The 22,073-nt window shown below is 37.8% G+C and overlaps 1 protein-coding gene across 5 annotated transcripts in view; it reads left to right on the top strand.

Annotated features, from left to right (window-relative positions):
- Senp2 (SUMO specific peptidase 2) overlaps nt 1-21,260 on the top strand; it is a 38,683-nt gene extending 17,423 nt beyond the window's left edge. Inside the window, exons 9-18 of one of the 5 annotated variants that reach the window (XR_003300830.2) lie at nt 110-161; nt 1,660-1,723; nt 4,194-4,370; nt 6,128-6,259; nt 8,039-8,242; nt 9,177-9,256; nt 12,871-12,955; nt 14,816-14,867; nt 16,129-16,224; nt 18,182-18,267. Coding sequence is in view for 4 of the 5 variants with exons in the window: in XM_026389368.2 (XP_026245153.1) it covers nt 110-161; nt 1,660-1,723; nt 4,194-4,370; nt 6,128-6,259; nt 8,039-8,242; nt 9,177-9,256; nt 12,871-12,955; nt 14,816-14,887; nt 16,129-16,224; nt 18,182-18,244 (1,025 nt within the window). In the remaining variant the exon portion in view is untranslated. Of the gene's footprint in view, nt 1-109; nt 162-1,659; nt 1,724-4,193; nt 4,371-6,127; nt 6,260-8,038; nt 8,243-9,176; nt 9,257-12,870; nt 12,956-14,815; nt 14,888-15,550; nt 15,616-16,128; nt 16,225-18,181 lie in introns of those variants that run through there. The other 4 variants (XM_026389368.2, XM_026389369.2, XM_026389367.2 and 1 more) reach the window with 4 other exon arrangements.
- The last annotated feature ends 813 nt before the right edge of the window (nt 21,261-22,073 follow it).

The following is a 22,073-nucleotide window of genomic DNA, read 5'->3' as shown; positions in this document are numbered from 1 at the left end:
AGTGTTTCAGAGTAAATGAATGTTCTGATACTTTAAAACTGGAAATTGAAATTCTAGCCTGTGATTGAAGTAAAGGAAACATTTAATCTTTTCTTTACCATCCCCACAGATAGAGTTGCTGAAACCAGAGGACCTCTATGTCCAATGAGAAGTGAAAAGAGGTACATTGTTCATTTAATTCTGTTTTCTTGTGTATTTTCTCACTTTATAAGGTTATGAGCAGCTAGGTTTGAGGAAATTGTTAATTGTCTTCAACTCTGGTAGCTGGTCAGGCATATATGTACATGTATATAAATAGCTGTATGTGGTGGGGGTGAGTATTGGAGATTAAACCCAGGACCTTGTGAATGCTAGGCAAATGCTTGACCACTGAGCTAACTCACCCAGCTGTTGAGAGCCACAGCCTAGTCAGGATGGCAACTAGCTTTTTGCCAGAAGGAGTGGTTGAGAGGTGACATCATCGAGCCATTAAGATGATGATAATTAAGTTAAGCTGTGTATAATTGCTGTGACTGGATGATGCTGAGTTGAAACAGGCTGTGTATTCAGTTGTATATAGACCCCTGCTGTCCAGCAATAGGGCGGCTCCTGCTGCCTCGGGCGCCCACTACTTTTGAGTTCTCGAGGAGTTGGAGTTCCTATTGAGTTCCCGTTGAGTTCTGCGGAGCCCAGAGCTGGGAGAGTTCCTGGGGAGTGCACGTGGTGTGCTGGTGGAGTTCCGGTGGAGTTCGGGCAATAAAGGAGTTCCTGTTTGAATCTACAAGTGCCTCATGGTGGCTTGGTTATTTTGTGCCCAGCCAGACTGCGGCACCCAGCCCCGTTTTAAATTGTATTTTGAGACAGGGTCTTGATAAATTATCAAGTCTGGCTCCAAACATGCAATCCTCTTGCCTCACCCTCCCAAGTAACGGTGATTATAGGTAAGCACCACCATGTCCATTTCCATAAGTAGCTCTTGAATCATGCAATAGCCTGATTTTGGAGTGTGCCCTTAATCTCCTAGGCATTAGGACTTGGAAAGGTAGCTGCTGCTTAGGATTGTGGACAAGGCGGCATATTTAGTAATGAGCATCTCTCAGACCAGTGAAGGTAATTCTGTATGTCTTAGGATTTTAGATATAGTTTCTTTGTATCTGAGTTTGTGGACTATGGCCTAGGGACCAGGCCAGTTCTGGCCCACCTGCTTTTTTTTAATTTTTTATTTTTTTTATTATTTAAAAAAAAATTTTTTTAGTTGTAATTAGATACAATACCTTTATTTTTATTTATTTTTATGTGGTGCTGAGGATCGAATCCAGGGCCCCACACATGCTAGGCAGGTGCTCTACCACTGAGCCACAAGCCAGCCCTGCTTTTTTTTAACAGGTAAAGTTTTATTGGAACATGTTAATGCTCGTTCATTTACATCCTTTCTGTTCCTGCTTTTAAACTATCGTGGTAGAGTTGAGAAGATGTGATGGAAGCTATAAAATCTACCAAGCCTGAAGTGTTTACTATCTGGTCCTTTTTAGAAAGATTACTGACCACTGGTATAGAGGATTGTGTATCCAGATGATTTTTTGTTTATAAATTAATCATTTCTAAAAGTAGTCTAATATGGACCAAGTTAAAATTATCTAGCAGAAGTCTGTAGTCTCTTAATTTTTTTTCCCCCCTCAGGTGTTCAAAAGGGAAAATTTCTGATACAGAAAAGATGGTGGGAATCAGACTTGAAAATGAAGGTGTAAGTTTTATATATGTTCTTCAATTCACTGGATTTATGTTTTGATACCTTTGTAAAATAAGATAGAAGGCATATATTACTTTGATTTCTGTTCTGTTACTTTCTTTCAAAAAGCAAGAAGCTTTGAAGATATACAACTTTTTGTATATATCTTGCTGATTTTTATATTTTCAGCAGTCACCTTTCTTTATGAGAGACCAGCCTGACTTCATACCAACCCTTATCTGTATTGTATTCCATCTTTTGGAGAACTTTAAAAAACATACAAGTCTCTAGGAAAGATATTTCAGAAGTTTGTTTTCAGAGTCAAGGTTTCAGATTTACTTGAAAATATTAGCAGTCTAATGCTTAATCCGATTTTATATTTCTACATAAGTTTAGGAATAAAAAGTGTTTCAGTGATCTCCATAGCAGTAATAACATTTTTAATAATGGCACACTATTTTGATAAACATTCAATGTCCAAAAGAGATGTGTTTCTAAATTAGATCCAAACTTGAAGTTTTAGGTTATTTCACAATTTAGATACATAAAATTATAAAAGCATAGGTGACTGCTTTGTGTTAATCAGTTGTAGTCAAGTTTGGTTTCCCCAGTAATTAAAAGGCTAAGTCATGGTCTTACATCATAAATCTTAGAACTTTCCTTTTTCTAAGTTCTCCATTTTCAGTGATTCAGAGTAGAGTCTTTTGTGTTTGTCAGTTTTTATCTGTGGAGCAAAATCTGAAAGAAGAAGGGAACTAAACATGAGAGGACAAAGTGGAGGTATTTGGAACTTGCCTAGGAAATAATATCCTTCTTCCATCTTTGCTGAACCAGAGGGAAGGATTAATATACCTGACAGTTGGCTGGAATGAAGAATACTGGCTAGGGGTTTTAGGACTGGTGGTTTTAATCCAAAACTCTATTTCTAAATAAATTTTCTATTTTAAAAATACTTCTCCTACTAGATGACTTAAATCTAATATTAAGGTTTACATAGAGTTATAATAGGGAAAAAGCTTGTCATAGTTTCTGGGGTGCTGGCAGAATTCTTTTTGTTGAATTGAATGTAGTTATTAATTAAAGAGGTGCATTACTGACTTGTACATTTTTATTTTCCCCCATGTTTACTCATTTTTCAATAAACAGTATTACAAAGGATAAACTACCAGATGAAAGAGATGCATAGGTGTAGAACTTCCATGCTCTTTGTGGTCATGCCACTCCAAATTTTTGCATGTGGTCAGCCATACAGAAGCTGCCTGAACCCAATCTTTGGGCTTTGATGGAGGCTCCTTATGTAGGCATGGTTGGTTATATTATTGGTTATTGGTGGTCAGCTTAACCTTCCTATTTTATTCATTTTTATGTAATATATAATTACTTTTAAAAATTATTTTTAGTTGTAGACAGATACAATGCCTTTATTTTTATGTGGTGCTGAGGATCAAATTTAGTGCCTCACATGTGCTAGGCAAGCGCTTTACCAACTGAGCCACAACCCCAGTCCTGTAATTACTTTTTAAAAAAAGATATTTTTAGTTGTAGTTGAACACAGTACCTTTATTTTATCTATCTATCTATCTATCTATCTATCTATCTGTTTATTTATTTATATGTGGTGCTAAGAATTGAACCCAGTGCCTCACACATGATAGGCAAGTGCTCTACCATTGAACTGCAACTCCAGCCCCTATAATTACTTGATGAAATAGCATAAGGGTAGCTGTAGTTTGTTCTCACTGATGGGATTTTTAGGTCACTCTTTAAAACTTAAAAAAAATTAACACATTAATTTCTTTTTTTCTTTTTGAGAGAGAATTTTTTATTTTTATTTTTTTATTTTTATTTTTTTTTTAAAGAGAGAGGAGAGAGAGAGAGAGAGAGAGAGAGAGAGAGAGAGAGAGAGAGAGAGAGAATTTTTTAATATTTATTCTTTAGTTCTCGGCGGACACAACATCTTTGTTGGTATGTGGTGCTGAGGATCGAACCCGGGCCGCACGCATGCCAGGCGAGCGCGCTACCGCTTGAGCCACATCCCCAGCCCCCGAGAGAGAATTTTTTAATATTTATTTTTTTAGTTCTCGGTGGACACAACATCTTTGTTGGTATGTGGTGCTGAGGATCAAACCCGGGCCGCACGCATGCCAGGCGAGCGCGCTACCGCTTGAGCCACATCCCCAGCCCACGTTAATTTCAATTGGGATAGAAAAACTGAAATTACTTATCTTGCTACTTTAAGGGAAAGTGGTGAGCATTCTTTTCTATGGTTTGTAATTGAAGTGTCTCTGAGCCTTAACTATAGAGCTTCTTTGTTCTATCTCGCCAGAACGACAGCTCTGCTAAATCTACTTTATTCACTTGGAGGATCTGCTAGTTCTCTTTTCTTTTAAGATAATGACACTGTTTTATATATTATTTCCTGTGGAAAATATGTAATGTGTTCAAGTATCAAGCATATCAATAAAATATAGAAACTTTTGATCAGAGGAGGGGACACCGAATGGAGCCTGACCTATCCGAAGAAGTGTCAGCTCGACTCCGCCTGGGCAGTGGAAGCAATGGATTACTCAGGAGGAAAATGTCAATACTTGAGGCAAAGGAAAAGAATTTCTCAGGCAAAGAAAGGGATAGAAGAACAGATGATCTCCTTGAACTTTCAGAGGTATTATATATTGTGCTGATTAGAATAAGACACAAGTTTTTAAAATAACCTCAGTTACTCGTAACTTGTTATGTTTTATTTTAAGGAGTTTCTACAGGCAAGGAATGAATGTTTGAAAAAAATTATAGAGTTGAGATTGTTTCACACTTTGACTACCTTGGTCATTGATGCTCTCGGAAGGTGGCCTAATGAATCAAATATAATGGATTCTTTGCAGATTCTTTTTGTACTCTTCAAACATAAATTGAATTATATGATATGGAATTGGCATTAAGAATGAATGCTTTGGGGCTGGGGTTGTGGCTCAGCAGTAGAGTGCTTGCATAGCGCGTGTGAGGCCCTGGGTTCCATCCTCAGCACCACATAAAAATAAAGGTATTGTGTCCAACTACAACTAAAAAAAAAAAGAGTGAATGCTTTGCTGGGCTTGGTGGCATATGCCTATTATCCCAACTTCTCAGGAGTCTGAGACAGGAGAATTGCAAGTTTCAGGTCAGCCTGGGCAATTTCGCAAGACTGTCTAAAACAAAATTAAACAAACAAAAAAATCTAGGGCTGGATGCAGTGGCACATTCCTCTAATCCCAGAAACTTGAGAAGCTGAAGCAGGAGGATCCCAAGCTAAAAGCCAGCCTCAGCAACTTAGTAAGACCCTGTCTCAAAATAAGAAACAAAAAGAGCTGAAGATACGGCTCAGTGTTAAAGTGCCTCTAGGTTTAATCCCCAGTATGACAAAAGAAAAGAAAAAATAATTAATGTATTTCTGTTTTTTTAAGTAATGATCATGGCTTACTGAAACATCTCTTTCATTGATTATTATATTTGAAAATAGTAAAGACTTAACAGAAAATGAGGGAATGAAAATAGTTAAAATTCTTATTTTAAAGGTGAGCCCATAATCCCACCCCCCAATGATGTCTTGTTATTGGTGGTCCTATTCAGTGTATATTTCTCAAGCATTAACTATATATTGGACATGGAGGTGGAAAGAGAGCTAAATAAAGTAACCAAATTGTGTGTAGTGGAGAGAATCAGTAGAAAAATCATTTGGGGGGCTGAGGTTGTGGCTCAGTGGTAGAGCACTTGCTTTGCACATGAGAGGTACTGGGTTTGATCCTCAGCACCACATAAAATAAATAAATTAAGTAAAATAAAGGTACTGTGCCCATGTTCAACTAAAAAAATTTTAAAAAAAAGAAAAATCATTAGGATGAAAATAACTTTGAATGTATTTACAAATTCTATTTTGTAGCTTAAATGTGCATTTATCTATACAGAGGCACTCAACCACTAGGCCACATTCCCATCCCTAATTTGTAGAGAGACATGGTCTCACTGAGTTGCTAAGCATCTCACCATTGCTGAGGCTGGCTTTGAACTCTCTCTCAGCCTCCCAAGTTGCTGGGATTACTGCACCTGGCCTACACGGTTCTTTAAAATAATGAAGGCATCTAGTCAACAAGCATATAATTTTAATAAAGATTGCTTTGTAGTTCTAAGTCTGAATTTTTAAAAAATTTATTTTTAGTGTACTGCAAATTGAATTCAGGGCTTCAAGCTTGCTAGGCAAGCACTCTACCACTGAGCTATGCCCCCAGCTCAGTTGGAATATTTTCTAAGTTTGAATTTTCTAAGTCTTTGATGATATTTTTTCTCAAGTGTCATATGTTGCTGAGATGAAAACTTTTTTTAGTCTGACTTTCAATATTTGTTAATGGTTCTCTGTTAAAATAGCAACCTTTGTACTTTCTAATTCAGGATATGGAAAAAGAAATCAGTAATGCCCTAGGCCATGGCCCATCGGATGAGATCCTAAGTAGTGCTTTCAAATTGCGAATTACTCGAGGAGATATCCAGACCTTAAAGAACTATCACTGGCTCAATGATGAGGTAAGCTCTTTCTTTTTTTCTTCCCATTTTGACTATTATCATGGTTAACTATTATCTATAATCAAAGTGATTTGTGCCCAATTATAAGAGGTTGGTAAAACAAGGTTTAGGGTTTTTTTGCTTGTTTTTTAAACAAAAACATCCTGAATCTTACAAAGGTAGCTACTTCTGCTATCTTTGTAATTTTTCTCTTGTGCATCTGTCCTTATCTACCACTTCATTTATAAGTCTTTAATGACATTTTTATGAATCCTGGTTATCCCTAATAAATGGAAGGTACTTGCTTGAATGATATCTTGCTACAACAAAACACCACAGACTACAGAGATAATCTGTCAACAGTAGAAATTTATTGTTTTTAGCTCTTTAAGATGGAAAGTCCCAGATCAGGGCACCTCTGATTCATTTCTGGTAAGGGCCCCATCCCTTGCTTATAAGATGGTGGGAGGAAGGAACACAGAATCCTCACATATGGCCGAGGGCAAAAGGAACTAGGCAGTCTGCATTCAACCTTTTTTATAAAAGCACTAATCCTACCCATAAGATTAGAGCTGTTATACCTTAATCACTTCCCCTAAAGTCCAACCTCTTATCCCATTTGGTATGAATTTTGGAGGGATACACAGATACAAACCATTACAAGTGATAACTTCAAAGAGTTGCCTAATTGTCGTCTTGAACACGTACATGTTTAGCAACAGATAGCTCTTTGTTCTTGGCAAATTTCTAGTTGTTCCTTTCCTCTACTGTTTAGTTCTTGCATTGTTTCCCTTTGCCTTTGTTTTCACTCCCCCGTGCTTAGTTATCTATAAACACATTCTCCTCCTCTCTCTTCTCTTCAGGAACATTCTACATCTGAGTTTCATTCCCAGTCCTTTTATTAATTTTATTTTGAGACAGACTATCTCTAAATTGCCAAGGCTGTCCTGGAACGTGGCATCCTCCTGCCTTGGTAAACATTCTGGTAAAGCTAGAATGTTTTATTTTACATTATAAATTTAATGTGTTTGTTTTGGAAAATATAGGAAAAATAAATTATTTTTCAAATACACTATAAATATTTTGGCAACTCTTTCCAGTTAATATTTTTTAAATTGCGGTATAATTTCTGTACTGTAAAATTTGCTTATAGTTAATTTTTCTGAAAATCTTATGTGATAGAGTTATACTCACCTTTTCATTATTGCACAGACTTCTTGGTTCTTATGAGTGTTTTGTGCCCAATTATAAGAGGCTGGTAAAACAAGGTTTAGGGGTTTTTTTGCTTGTTTTTCAAACAAAAACATCCTGAATCTTACAAAGGTAGCTACTTCTGCTATCTTTGTAATTTTTCTCTTGTGCATCTGAGAATCAATTGAATCAATTTTTTTTTTTTTTTTTTTTTGCATTCTGGGAATTGAACCCAGGACCTTGTGCATGTTAGGCAAGTGCTCTATTATTGAGATACATTCTAGCCCTTCATTCTTTCTTAATCTTTCCCATTTTACACCAATCAGTTTCTTTCTGTCCTCTTCCATAGACTTCCCCTTAGTACCTTTCCTAAACACCTCATCTTCCTTCCTTCCTTTTCTCCTTCTTGTTATAGATGTACAACATGCCTTTATTTATTTATTTTTATATGGTGCTAGGGATTGAACCCATTGCCTCAGATCTCTGCCACTGAGCTACAGCCCCAGCCAACAAGCACCTCACTTTCTAATTCATATTAATTCAAGTAGAAACTTAGTTTCAGTAATATACTTGCCATGTTCCAACTTTTATTCTTTTGGTATTTTATAGGTTATTAATTTTTACATGAATCTTCTAGTGGAAAGAAATAAAAAGCAAGGCTATCCAGCACTTCATGTATTCAGCACTTTCTTCTATCCTAAATTAAAGTCTGGGGGTTACCAAGCAGTGAAAAGGTGGACCAAAGGGGTTAATCTCTTTGAACAAGAACTTGTTCTGGTGCCTATTCATCGGAAGGTACATTGGAGCCTTGTGGTGAGTTCAGAGGGTTAATTGTTGGAGTTTGGATGCAAACTGTTTCCTTAAATGATGAAAGTCATTCTTTGTCCAGTGAAAGGCCGATAATATGTATGAAAGTCATACTCTAAAGAGTCTTTTCTTAATTCTTTTTTTTTTTCCCCTGGCATTACTGGGCATTGAACCCAGGTCCTTGCACCTGATAGGCATGCACTCTATCACCAAGTCACATTTCCAGCCTTTTTCTATTTCTTATTTTTATTTTGAGACAGGGTTACACTAAGTTGCTGAGGCTGGCCCCAACTTGCAACCCCCCTTCCTTGGTTCATAGGCATGTACCACTGTGCCCAGCTCCCTACGTATTTCATCCTTCACTTATTATACTGAGGGGTGAGCCCAGAGGCTGTCCACCACTGAGCCACATCCCCAGCCCTTTTTATTTTTTATTTTGAGATAGAGTCTTTCCCAGGTAAAGGCTGGCCTTGAACTTGGATTTCTTGCCTCAGCCTCCTGAGTTGCTCAAAATAGTAGTCATGTACCACTGCACCAGTTTCCTAATCAGTTCTTAAGTTGGACAACTTAGAAAGCTAGAAGAATGATTCTTATACTTGTGGAGCTTTCATTTCTAAGAGATAAGTTTTGTAATTTTATTTGTATATTTAGTTTCATTTATAAGATGGGTAAGGTGGTATAGGTTTGTTGAAGAAAGGTGAAGGTGAAGAAGAAACAAAAAAGCTTCTAGGTCTTTATCTAGAAATAGAAATATATAATATTAAACTCATATCTCTGTGATATTTTATAACTTTTAAAAACTCAACATGTTTCTAAATTAATCCATGTTTGTACATGTGTTTATTTTTTTAAAGATGCTTTTTGTTTGGAATTAAACTTTGTGTTTCTGTTAATGTTTAAGATATTTCAGCTTCTCCCTGTTGCCATCTTTCCATTATAGGTGATGGACCTAAGAAAAAAGTGTCTTAAATACCTGGATTCTATGGGACAAAAGGGCCACAGGATCTGTGAGATTCTCCTGTAAGTAAGGCTAGAAAACTTCACTGTTGTCTCATTGTGCCCTTTTTGTTGATATCTCTTTTATTTAATTTTAGTAAGCCCTGAATGGCAGTCTCTTTCTTTTTTTGGTATCAGGGATTGAACCCAGAGGTGTTTAACCACTAAGCCAAATCCCAAGTACTCACCCCCCCCCCTCGCCACCCCTTTTAAATATTTTAGAGACAGGGTCTCACTAAATTGCTTAGGGCCTCACTTGAGTTGCTGAGGCTGGCTTTGAACTTGAAATCCTTCTGCCTCAACCTGTCGAACCTCTGGGATTATAGGCATGCACCACCTCACCAGGCCTGGATGGCAACCTTAATATGCAGTTAAAGCTGTCTTCCCAGTGGCTGATCGAACCTGAGAAGCCGTATTTAATAGCATCATTGAAAAAAAGTTTATCTTGTGTTTATAATGTAAAATATATCTTAATATAGTCCTGTGATTTAAATTAGATTTCTTTGGGATTGATACATTCTTCTGGATATTCAAAGAATTATTAGTTGGGGAGTATTCTATAAATTATGAAATCCACTCATGTCTCTATGCTTTCCATGGTAGTTGGATTCATCTCATAGAACCCAAGGGCAGTTTTTAAATTATAATGTGTGGTTTGTAGGCAGCTATTTCAAATACAGAAAGTAGTTCTCCCTGTATCTGTTGGTATAAACTCTAAGTGGATGCCTGAAACCACAGACAGTATTGAACCCTACATATACTATGTTTTTTCCTATGTGCCTATAGCATTGCCACATAGTATCAGAGTTAATCTGTCCTTCCATATTTTTTGCCCTGGAGCTTCCTGTGTATCATTATTCTTACTCTTTGTAACCATTATTAAGTAAAATAGTGTTACTTGACTACAAGCCCTGAAATGCCAGGATAGCCAGTCTCATAACCAAAACTGCTATTAAATGCAGGTGGGTAGTATATGCAATGTGAATATGCTAGGCAAAGGGAAGATTCATGTGCCAGATGGTCTAGAGCAGATGATGTAAGATTTCTTCATGCTACTTAGAACAGTATGCAATTTAAATTTATGGATTGTTTATTTTTCAAATTTTCTATTTAATGTCTTTGAATAATGGGTAACTAGAACTACAGAAAGTAAAATCACAGATAAGAAGGTACTCCTGTAGCAATTGTTAGAAACCTGCCTTTAAAGCATAATTATTAGCTGTGTAAATTGGTGACATGAATTTGAAAGTGAAGTAGCACATCAGGAAGAGAAGCCCCACACCCCACCATACTTTTTTTTTGTGTGTGTGTGTGTGGTAGTGGAGGAAAAAACCAGGGGTTCACCCATGCTAGGTACCTAGCCAGATAAGACCCTTTTGAACTTCCTCTGCTTGCTGGAAACAAATGCAAGCTCCTTTTTTTTTTTTTTTTTTTTTTAGTTGTAGATGAACACAGTACCTTTGTTTATTTATTTTTATGTGGTACTGAGGATCAAACCCAGTGTCTCACACATGCTAGGCAAGCACTCTACCACTGAGCCAAAACCCCAGCCTGCAGGCTCCCTTCTTTTACCTTGGTAAGAATGAATTAACTTTTTAAATGAATCTTACAAAGAAAAGTTGTTCTTAACCATAATTAGTTCATTTATCTCCCCACTGCAATTTGTTTTATTGTGCAAGATCTTTTCAACTGGGAATGGTGTTGCACGCCTGTAATCCCAGTGGCCCAAGATTGAGGTAGGAGGATCACAAGTTTGAGGACAGCCACAGCAACACCCCATTTAAAAATAAGAAAGCACTGAGGCTATAGCTCAGTGGTAGAGCACTTGCTTAGCACACATGAGGCCCTGAATTCAATTCCCAGTTTAAAAAAAAAAATGATCTTTATATTTATGATTGTTTATCTTGAACAAAAAAGAAATTTTTAAAAATCAGAAGATACACCAAATTATATATAATCCTTCTAGTCTTTCCTATGTAAAATATAGAATGTGCATATGTATTTGTGAGTGCATAAACACATGTACTAATATATTATTGCATACATAGGAACTGCTTATTACTGCTTACTGAAATCACACAGTACAGTTTTGTTTTCTGCTTATAACAGGATACCAAAAAGAAAAAAAAAAAGTCCATACTTTTTTATAGTCATACTATAGTCATATAGTTTTTGTTTCCTGATGCACCTAGTCCAATTTTTCTCAATCTTTTTTTCATTATCTTACCCACCAGGAGAAAATTTTAATTTAATTTTTCCATAATAAGAAAAAATTATACTAATGATTAAGTCTGAGTGAGTTGAGTTTTGGAAGGCTACAACCCACTGAAATATCTTTAATTTTTATCCCTTAGGAACTATGTTTTACCCTGTTTGGAACAGTACTGCACCCATTGAAACTGTATGTCCTGGTCTAATGCAGGCTTACCTTCTATGCACCTTAGGATTAGGACTGATGTTTAGGTTGCTGAATTTAATAACCTAAAGATGTGGATAAAATTAATCATTCCTAGTAGGTAAATATATATTCTCCTAAGAATAATGAAATTCTCCTATATAATCACAATGTTACTATCACACTTATAACAATCATTAATATGTAATATATGGTCCATATTCTGATACCTCCAGGTATCTTTTTTTTTTTAATTTTTTTTAAAAATGTTGACGGACCTTTATTTGATTCATTTATTTATATGCAGTGCTGAGTATCAAACCCAGTGCCTCACACATGCTAAGCAAGTGATCTACCACTGAGCCAGGTATCCTTTGTGTCCTCCCATCAGTCCAAGAGCCAATCAGGGTTCAGACATGTTTTTAATGTCTTTTTTAGTCTCTCCGTTAATTCAGAACAGTCTTCTTGCCTTTTAATTTCTCAAGAGTTCAGGACATGTATCTTATGTCATATTGATTTTGAACTGAGAAAAAGCAAGTTGTTAAATGAGGGCTTTTTTTTTTTTTTTCTTTAATGGTACCTGGGATTGAACCCCAGAGGTGCTTTACACTGAGCTACATCCCATCCCCAATCCTTCTTATATTTTAAGACAGGGTCTTGCTAAATTGAAGAGAGATTTGCTAAGTTGCTGAGCTGGCCTCCAACTTTTGATCCTCCTGCCTCAACTCCCAAGTTGCTGGGATTATAGGTGTGCACCACTGAGAATAAAATGTGTGTTTTAAAATTGTGTCTATAGCCAGGTGCAGTAGAGCATGCCTATAATCTCAGTGATTTGGGAAGCTGAAGCAAAAGGATCGCAAATTCAAGTTTACCTTGGGCAACTTAGAGTAAGACACTGTTTAAAAAATATAAAGGGCCAGGGATGTAGCTTGTTAGTAGAACACCCCTAGGTCAATCCCCAGTACCCAGATAAATAAACAAGCAAACAAAAATGTGTGTATGCAGGTACATTACAACAATTTGGTAATAGTAATTATTTCTGGAGTGGTTATTATATGGTCTTTTCATGTACAATTTTTGTTAGAAAATTAAAGACACAAAAGCAGTCACATTTTTAAAAATCTAATGTAACTGGGATTGAGAATGGCATATCTGTTAAACATCACAAAATCCTTTGTCACAATGGTCATTTTCCTAGGGATTCATTGATATATTCATTCTTTGCTGTTTTTGTTTTCTTTAGTCAGTATTTACAGGATGAAAGTAAGACCAAAAGAAATATTGATCTAAATCTTTTAGAGTGGACCCACTACAGCATGAAGCCACATGTAAGTGATATTTATCTATATTTGGCCTACTTTGTTTCATTTACTGACAGTATCATTTTATTCAGTCTTGGCTTCTTTCTTACCCTCACTTCACTCACTGCTTTAAGCATGCATAACATGCATTCTCCTAAATATACATTTTTTTTTTTTTTTAAAGAGAGAGTGAGAGAGGAGAGAGAGAGAGAATTTTTAATATTTATTTTTTAGTTCTCGGCAGACACAACATCTTTGTTGGTATGTGGTGCTGAGGATCGAACCCGGGCCGCACGCATGCCAGGCGAGCGCGCTACCGCTTGAGCCACATCCCCAGCCCCTAAATATACATCTTTTTTTAAAAAAATATTTTTTAGTTACATATGGACACAGTATCTTTATTTTGTTTATTTACTTTTATGTGGTGCTGAGGATCAAACCCAGTGCCTCTTACGTGGGAGGCAAGTGCTCTATAGCCGAGCCATACCCCAGCCGCCTAAATATATATCTTTGTGTGTGTGTGTGTGTGTGTGTGTGTGTGTGTGTGGTACTGGGAATTGAACTCAGGGTCTCATGAGTGCTAAGCACACACTCCACCACTGAGCTACACCCCCAGTCCTAAAGTATAGATCTTAAGAATGACCTAGTTCCAAATCTTCAGCCATTTATTTAACCAAAATAGTTCCTTCTTAGTCTTTATCTAAGACTATCTTGCTCCAAATCTATTAAATCTATTAAAACTGGTTTTTGGAAAAACCCAGTTCCACTATATGAGAACCAGTCCCAAGGTACCATGAGATCCAAGAAAGAGGTAGATATATCCAGGATTGCAGAGTGCTAGTAATTGGATACTTACTGACAGAAGCATGGTCCTAGGTGTCAGCAAGACCAGTAGATATCCACGATTTGGGTCAGAATAATTTATAAAGTAGTTGGGAAGTGGATGACTTCATTCAAGCCAAGATAATCATGTTTATCTCAAGTGACTATGAAAGACTTTAGATGCATTGCTTTCACTTACTCTGCCAGAGTCTGGCTGTAAAACTCCACGTATTACTCTACTGTTTGGTCTATTTGAAGTATGCTGGGAGACAAGTGAGGAAAACTGAGAGTTACTCAGGGGCAGTTATGACTCAAGATGGCTGTAGTCATGTCAAATTGAAATATAGATAGTGTGTGTGCGTGCACGCGCGCGCGCGCACACACACACACACACACACACACACACACAAGCACATCTCAGATTAGAAAAACAAGCTGGGTGCGGTGGCACACACCTATAATCCCAGCAGTTTGGGAGGTTGAGGCAGGAAGATTGTGAGTTCAAAGCCAGCCTCAGCAAAAGCGAGGTGCTAAACAATCAGTGAGACCCTGTCTCTAAATAAAATACAAAATAGAGCTGGAGATGTGGCTCAGTGATTGAGTGCCCCTGAGTTCAATCCCCAGTAAAAAAAAAAAAAATAGAAAAACAAAAAAATAAATAAATCTAAGTCAGTTACTTTTCTTAGTCAGTACTAATGAAAGTTTAAAGTTGTTGTCCAAAATTTATCTGGGGATTTGTTTATTTGGGTTTAGGGTCTCATGCCATGGATTTTCAAGAGTCAAGCATGCTGAATCTCCTTCCAATTCAAGATTTGAAAATGTGTCCCTCTTTGAATCCTAATAACTATGCTTTAAAGTTAGCCACATGAATTCCATTTTAGTCCTAACCTGTATATGATGACTCCACTATTTTCATACAAAAGCATTCCCATTTCCAAATTAAATCATTTGGAAGTTGAGCCTTGAAATTTCCTGAGGAGAGGACAGGTATGAGTCAAATAGGATCAATAATGTGTTCTGGTGTGGAAAATGTAATTTAAAAAAACAAATACTCTTCCTTTGTAGATTGGAGTCTGTAGTTCTGTGTCCTCTGAGAGATGCCAGCCCAGGGAGAAAAGTATGAGGCACCTAGCATATGTATGGGATGTGTGCATGTTCTGTCTTTTCTTTTTACAGCAATCAACTGTATTTCTGTGAATAAAAAATGGCGCTTTTGTCATTGAGTGTGTTTGTTTTCTAGCAGTGGAATCAGTGTCTTACTATCGTGTACTCTATGACTAACAGCCCAAGTGTATAAAGAGTTGGTCAAGATTAGGATAAAATAGGCCCTGGGGATATGTAAACTTACCTCCTGTGGGTTTGAAATCTGCCACCTTTGGCTTATGATGCTCTTTTCCCCTTCCTCCCCCATCCCCCCAGGTACTGGAGATTGCACCCAGGGGCACTTTATCATTGAGCAATATTCCTGTATCCTCACTCAATCAACCCCTCTCCCTGTTTTGTTTTTTTTTTTTTTGGGGGGGGGGGGAATTGTTGTTTTTTTGAGACAGGATCTTACTAAGTTGCCAAGGCTGGCTTGAACTTGGCTCAGTCCTCCTGTCTTAGCCTCCCAAGTGACTGAGATTACTGGTGTGCACTACTCTGTCAGGCATTGTGATGCTTGCAGCAAGTTCTGTTTCTGCTTAAGGGACAGATTGCAATGGGTTAAAGCTTATCAGAGGCTTTTTTACTTGTCCCTCTTTCTCCCCACCCTCAACCCCTTATTTTTTATTGGTGCTTTGTGTCTGTTCCTCTTGATAGGGGTCCAAAGCAGTAGGCCTGTTTTCCTGGCTAGGATGAGAAGATAAACTGCAATTTCCAAGTAGGTTAGTTACATTTTAAGTGTCTCTTTGATTAACCTACACATAACCTTTTTTAAAGTTATAACTTTCTGAAATAATTCTGACTAGTATTCCTGTTCCTAGTAATACACCTTCCAGTTTGGTTTCATTTCTTTTATTTTTCTAAGTGCTGGGGATGGAATCAGGACCTTAAGTAACTAGGCAAGTGCTCTGTCATATCACTCAGCTGTACCCTCAGCCCTCAGTTTAGTTTCTTTGAATGAGAGCTAAGAGATGGAACTCTTACTTTGCTTTTCTCCTTTCTCCTAAAAAACATTTTCCATGGGGTCCCATGCTCTTATGTCATGATTAGGATTTTTATGAGTAAAGCTAATGGTGTTAGTGTGTGTGTGTCTGTGTGTTTGTGCAATATTAGATTTAACATTTACCTTTATAATACTGTTTTCCACAATATTTAGATATTTAGAAAAAAACCTAAGGAAGTTGTTGTATTTGGCGATACTTTACCACTTCCTCTCTTTGTTTTTGTAATTTTAGGAGATTCCTCAACAGTTGAATGGGAGTGATTGTGGAATGTTTACTTGTAAATATGCAGATTATATTTCTAGGGACAAACCTATCACATTTACTCAGGTGAGTAAAGATCCTTCCTTATCCACTTCCTTGTTACTGTACAAGGTAGAGCACTTTGCTAATCAGTGCCTGGCACACATTAAGCCCTCAATTATAGTAGTTGCTCTGCTATAGTGTTATTGCAGTAACCCTTGGGCATAGTTCTGCTCTTGCCAGAATCAGAGTTTGTCCTAGCATCTGTTCTCAGGTTTATCCTAGTCTCTGGTGAAGAATGGGATAATTTTCATGTTTCTGAACTTCATTGTTCACTGGTTCATATGTATTTTTAGCTAAAGAGGGAGGCATGTGAGAATATGTAATAAAAAGGAAAAATTAGGCCTTGTGAAAATATAAGCCTGAGGTCTAAGACATACCATGAATACTGCTGTTCTTTCTGTTCTGGTTAGTTTGGGTTCCCCATGCTTCTACATTTGAGTGAAAATTCAAGTATATTGGGAACTCTTGAGAATTTCTGTTTCTAATGGTGGATGCTGGACCTTTTTACAAACAAGTATTACCTGCTTTAAAATATATTTCTCTTCAGCAGACCTCAATTTGATGTTTGCCAAACAAAACTTTGGCACATCATGAAGTAACCAGGGTTCATACAATTGCTGAATTCATACAATTGCAGTCTAAAGGAAAGGCACAGTTTGACTAAGAATGAATGTACAGTTTTTTATTCTATGTTTTGACTATTCAAAAAAATTAATAGCCAGGTGAAGTGGCATATCCCAGCAGCTCAGGAGGCTAAGGCAGGGGAATCACAAGTTCAAAGTCAGCCTCAGCAACTAGGTAAGGCCTTAAGCAACTTAGTAAGACCCTGTTTGAAAAAAAAAAAACACAAAAAAAGGGCGGGGGATGTGGCTCAGTGGTTAAGTGCCTCCAGGTTTCTAGGTTTGATTCCTAGTACCAAAAAAAAAAAAAAATTAAGACTTCCCACCCCATATCAGGAAGTCACTAGTAATTTATAATAAAGTTATGTACCCAACTATTTATAATAGTACATTAAGGGTGTAAACTTCTAATTCATCAGAAGGTAGGGGGTAGGCAGTTGAGTTACAGGTTATTTTGGTGTTGTCTTTTGTTTTGCTGCTTCAAAAATTGGCCTATGCAGGGGCTGGGGATGTGGCTCAAGTGGTAGCACGCTCGCCTGGCATGCCTGTGGCCCCAGTTCAATCCTCAGCACCACATACAAATAAAGATGTTGTGTCTGCAGAAAACTAAAAAAATAAATAAATATTTTTAAAAAATAGCCTATGCAGTTATTGTCAGTTAAAGCAGTATCATTAAGCAAAACATCCTCTGTTTTTGTTTTTTTTTTTTTTTTTTTTTTGGTTTAGTACTAGGGATTGAACCCAGGGGCGCTCTACTACTTCTTATTTTGAGATAGGGTCCCAGTAAGTTGCTGAGACTGGCCTCCAACTTGGTGATCTCCCTACGTCAGCCTCCCTAATGGCTGGGATTATAGGTGTGCCCCACTGTACCCAGCTACATTTCATTTTTTGATGCTGCTAAATTTAGCAAGGAGTTGATTATTCTCTGAACTTGAGATTTCAAGGGAAGAAACTTTTTTTTTTTTAACAGAATTGGCGGTGTATAAAACAGGAATTTGTAGATCAAAATTTTCCTTACATAAATAAAGGCCACTTTTTTCATATAAAAGCAAATAATGTTCACCATAGAACGTTTCAAAAGTACATTTAAAAAAAAAAAAGTACATTTAAATAGAAAAGTTGCTTGTTGTCTCTTGGACATTTCTGGTTTTGATACACATGAATTTTTTTCCCCCAATGCTGAGGTCCAAACCCATAATTATGAACATTATGCTTTGTAAGGTTTATGCTATGACGTAAAAATGTCAAGGCTGACATAAGGACATGGACAGCCCACTTCGTTTACATGATGACACCTACAGGTTGTGATGCTGCTCTCATCAGTGTGTAACTGAGTGCATTGTTTGTGGGATTTTTTGCAGCACCAGATGCCTCTCTTCCGGAAGAAGATGGTGTGGGAAATCCTTCATCAGCAGTTGCTGTGAGAAAGCCCCGCCTGCTCCCTCTAGCTGCTGGTGGTTCTTTCACGGACGTTTCCATATACCTCATGCATTGTGGGTTAAAAAGTCCCTGCATCATTTCTGTTCTCTCACAGGTACTGAGCTGTCAAAAGTGCATGGAGGCCCCTCGCTGCACTACAGTCCTGACTTGGGGTGTGGAGGGGCTGCTTGCAACCCTGTCTGTAAGGCTGTGCCTGCTCAGAGCCCTGGACTGTTCAACCCACACAAGAACAAACGCTAACTATTATGTTTTTTGTTTTAAAGAGTTCTTTCCCTATGAATGTGGGAAATGCAGGATTTATTCTATGAATTTTTTTTTTCTTTTCTGTGTGTTTGTTCACGTGCATTCATTTGCTCACTCATTTGCAAATATTGGGCAGTGGCCGTTTTCCACTGCTCTTTTACAGTTAACTCTAAATTACTTGTTTGAACTATTTATTTCTGAAAGGAATGTTAATCAAACTGCCACTCCCTGCTGAAGATCAGGAGGGACATCAGTGGGGAGAGGAAGGAAGTGTTAATTAACTTTTCTATTGCTGGAGCAGTAACTGCCAACTTGAAGTAAGGGGTCTCCCCATTTTTGAGGCTGGAAAATGCCAGGATAAACAAAAATGCTGTGTTGTCGGGGCCGATGGCTTTCAGAGGAAATATGACACTCCAGCGTCGGCACAGTGTTGTGGAGAAGTAGCAGTGTGGCCGAGGAGGTCTGGCCATCCATGTATCTTCAGAAGAGTGTCATGGTCATCTTAGAGACACTTCCCTTTCTGGAATTGAGGTGACTTGGTTGACTCTTGAAACTGGATTCAAAGTAACTATAGACCCTAAATCTTCATTTTCATCCTATATGTGTTTGAATATAAACCTCAGTAAGGGTTGGCCAGAGCTCTCCATGTCACAGGACAGTATTCAGTTTAAAGCTCTGTTTTTCCTCAAAGTTTTTTTTTTTTAAAGCTAAAATGCAGTTTTTTACTCATTAAAATTAACATCCCCCACTCCACCCCATTCAGATCTGTGGAAGAAGACGTAGCACTTGGCTCTGGGTTATATAATAATCTATTTTGCATATGAAAGTTTGTATTTAACTTTTTGTTCATTAAAAATATTACAGATGTGGTTATGCAGTTTTAATTTCAGAAAGTTTAGAGTTGGTCAGAACATATTTTGCAAGATCTAGTGCCTAGTGTTGCTTTTATGATGTAATAAAAGGTTGTCTGGCAGAACCTGAAAAGTATATGCTGAAATGATTTCTCACCCTTTCCTTGCTTTAACCTTCCAAACTTGTTCTGGTACATAAAAGTGAGCGGTAAAACTGGAAAAATTGGGTGTCTGTCAGCTATTAATCTAAATGTCTACCACTTGGAGGGCCTGGGATGCAATATAACTATCACAACCAGTTTTCCTGTGACTTTAAAAGTCCTGGAATGGGACGTGGTGCCTGCCATGTGAACTGATGCTGCTATGCCTACTAGGTGACCAGATCAGAGGCTGTGTGGTCAGGTGAGAACTAAAGGGCTAGGTGATTGTACCAACTCTCCCTCAGGCTGGGGTTGCACAGAGCACCCTTCCTGAAGCCATGACCCTCTCCCCGGGGCTTGTAGGGCTGGGCCAGTGAGTATTGAGATCAAGCAGCTGCCACAGCCAAAAAAGCCCAGGGGGTTTACTGGGTCTGCACTCTACTGGCACCTGGTTTCCACTGGGCATCATCCTATTTCACTTGAGAATTTAGAACCTTGGTTTAAATTTGTGCCACGATGGGTTAGTCTGGTTTGGAATGGAAGTTTGTATTCTGCCCAGATGAATGACGCTGGAAGCTGATGGAGTATTTTAGGGGCCTTTTAAGAGCAGCTTTCACTGACCTTTCCATGATGTTTACTCTTCAGAAAAACTCTAAATAATCTTCCAGGACATAATGAAATTGGTAAGATCAGAGTATTAAGCTAGAGAGTAGCATTTTTTTTTACCATAAGTTTCTGTATTTAAGGAGAAATACAGCAGGCCAGCGTTCCCTAGGCACTGACATGTCTTCCTTGATGCAAAGCCGCATGTTGGTGATAGAACCTTTATGTCTAAACAGTTTATGAAAAAAATGGTCAGGTGATAAAAGTAGCTGTTGATTATATCAGTAGCAAGTTAGCAGCATTAAAACTAGTGATTTTTCTTTTTTAAATTGTAGTAGTTTGGGACCCAATAAAAGGTGCAATAAACCATGGTTCTTTTTGTTCTTTCTCTCTCTCTCTCTCTCTCTCTCTCTCTCACACACACACACCACGTTTCCCCTTTTTGTTTCGTACTGGGGACTGAATGTAGGGCCTCTCGCATGCTAGGCAAGCACTCTACCACTGATGGGCTGGGGTTGCAGCTCAGTTGTTGAGTGCTTGCCTCACATGTGTGAGGCACTAGGTTCAATCCTCAGTACCACATACATAAATAAATAAATAAAACAAAGATATTTTTAAAAATCAATAAAGATAAAAATCATATACAATTTGTGAGTAAGTATCTTTCTCATGCTTGACCTTGTGCCAGAGCTGGGGTTGGGGTGGAAGAGAAATAGACCTGGGTCATCTGGAAGGTGTTCTTGGGAGCCCCATATTCTACCTCAGTTACAGCTATGGAATCTCTGATCTTTTCCTTCTCTGAAGTCCTAAGCACAACTTGGGGACTGCCAAGTGGAATGATGGTTGTTTGTGCTGGGAGGATGTGCTTAGTGATGAGACCTAGGCGTGGGTGTGGGGAGAATGTTTCTTTCAAGATACAGTGAACCTCCAACACAAACAAGCAAAATGGAGAAAGTTGTTTGTAATAACAGTACTGTAGCTAATAAGTCCCACTGTTTAAATTGGCTTTTGTGAACTAATTGGGTCCCATTCTCTTTATTAACAGTTTCTCTGACTTTTTTTTTTCAAACTTTTGGTACTTAACTCACTTGTGAGTTGGAGATCTAGCTAACTATATTGCTTTGATGATTTTCTTCTTTTAATTTACTTAATTAAAAGGTAGATTTTGGGGTGTGTTGGTATAGGTGTTGATTCTCTTTATTTACCAATAAATTTCATCTCTTTAATTCAGTGGCTTTCAAATTTTTTATTGCAACTCATAGTAATAAATATATTTTATGTTGTGACCAATGCAAACACCCACATATTATGAAATTATAAGTGCACATACAAAAATTTCACAAGCAGTTCTTAGCCTTACTATGTGATTTGAGAGTTACACTAGAAAAAGGGGGAGGATCGTGAACATCATGCTGATTTCTGTGCCCACTGATGGATGGAGAAACAGGTTTATATGGTGATGATGGTGATGATTTGGGTTTTTGTTTTGTTTTCCCTTTTTGCAGTATTGGGGTTTGCATGCAAGGAAGACGGCCAGAAGCCCTCAGATCCTGGATAGAAATATGTGGCATAATAATCTTCATTCTTTGGGTAAACATTAGCATTCCTCAAGTGTGTTAAGTAGAAAGCCTGTTACCTTTTTTTTTGGTAGTGGGGATTGAACTCGGAGGGATTCTATCACTGTGCCACATCCCCAGCCCTATTTTGTATTTTATTTAGACACAGGGTCTCACTAAGTTGCTTAGTGCCTTGCTATTGCTGAGGCTGGCTTTGAACTCACAATCTTCCTGCCTCAACCTCCCAAACTGCTGGGATTATAGGTGAGCACCACCTCACCCAGCAGTCTTGTTACTTTTTAATGGGTTGCAAACAAAGGGTCTGTGGCTTGAATAGTGTGTGTCCCATGTCCTTTCCTCCTGGGACTGCATAACAAACATTCTAAGTTTTATACTACTTATGTCTTAACCTAGCATTTC

This window comes from Urocitellus parryii, chromosome 2 (genome assembly GCF_045843805.1).
Source record: "Urocitellus parryii isolate mUroPar1 chromosome 2, mUroPar1.hap1, whole genome shotgun sequence".
Taxonomy (NCBI): domain Eukaryota; kingdom Metazoa; phylum Chordata; class Mammalia; order Rodentia; family Sciuridae; genus Urocitellus; species Urocitellus parryii.
Note: the sequence above shows the minus strand (reverse complement) of the source record. Positions and strands in the feature narration are given on the sequence as shown.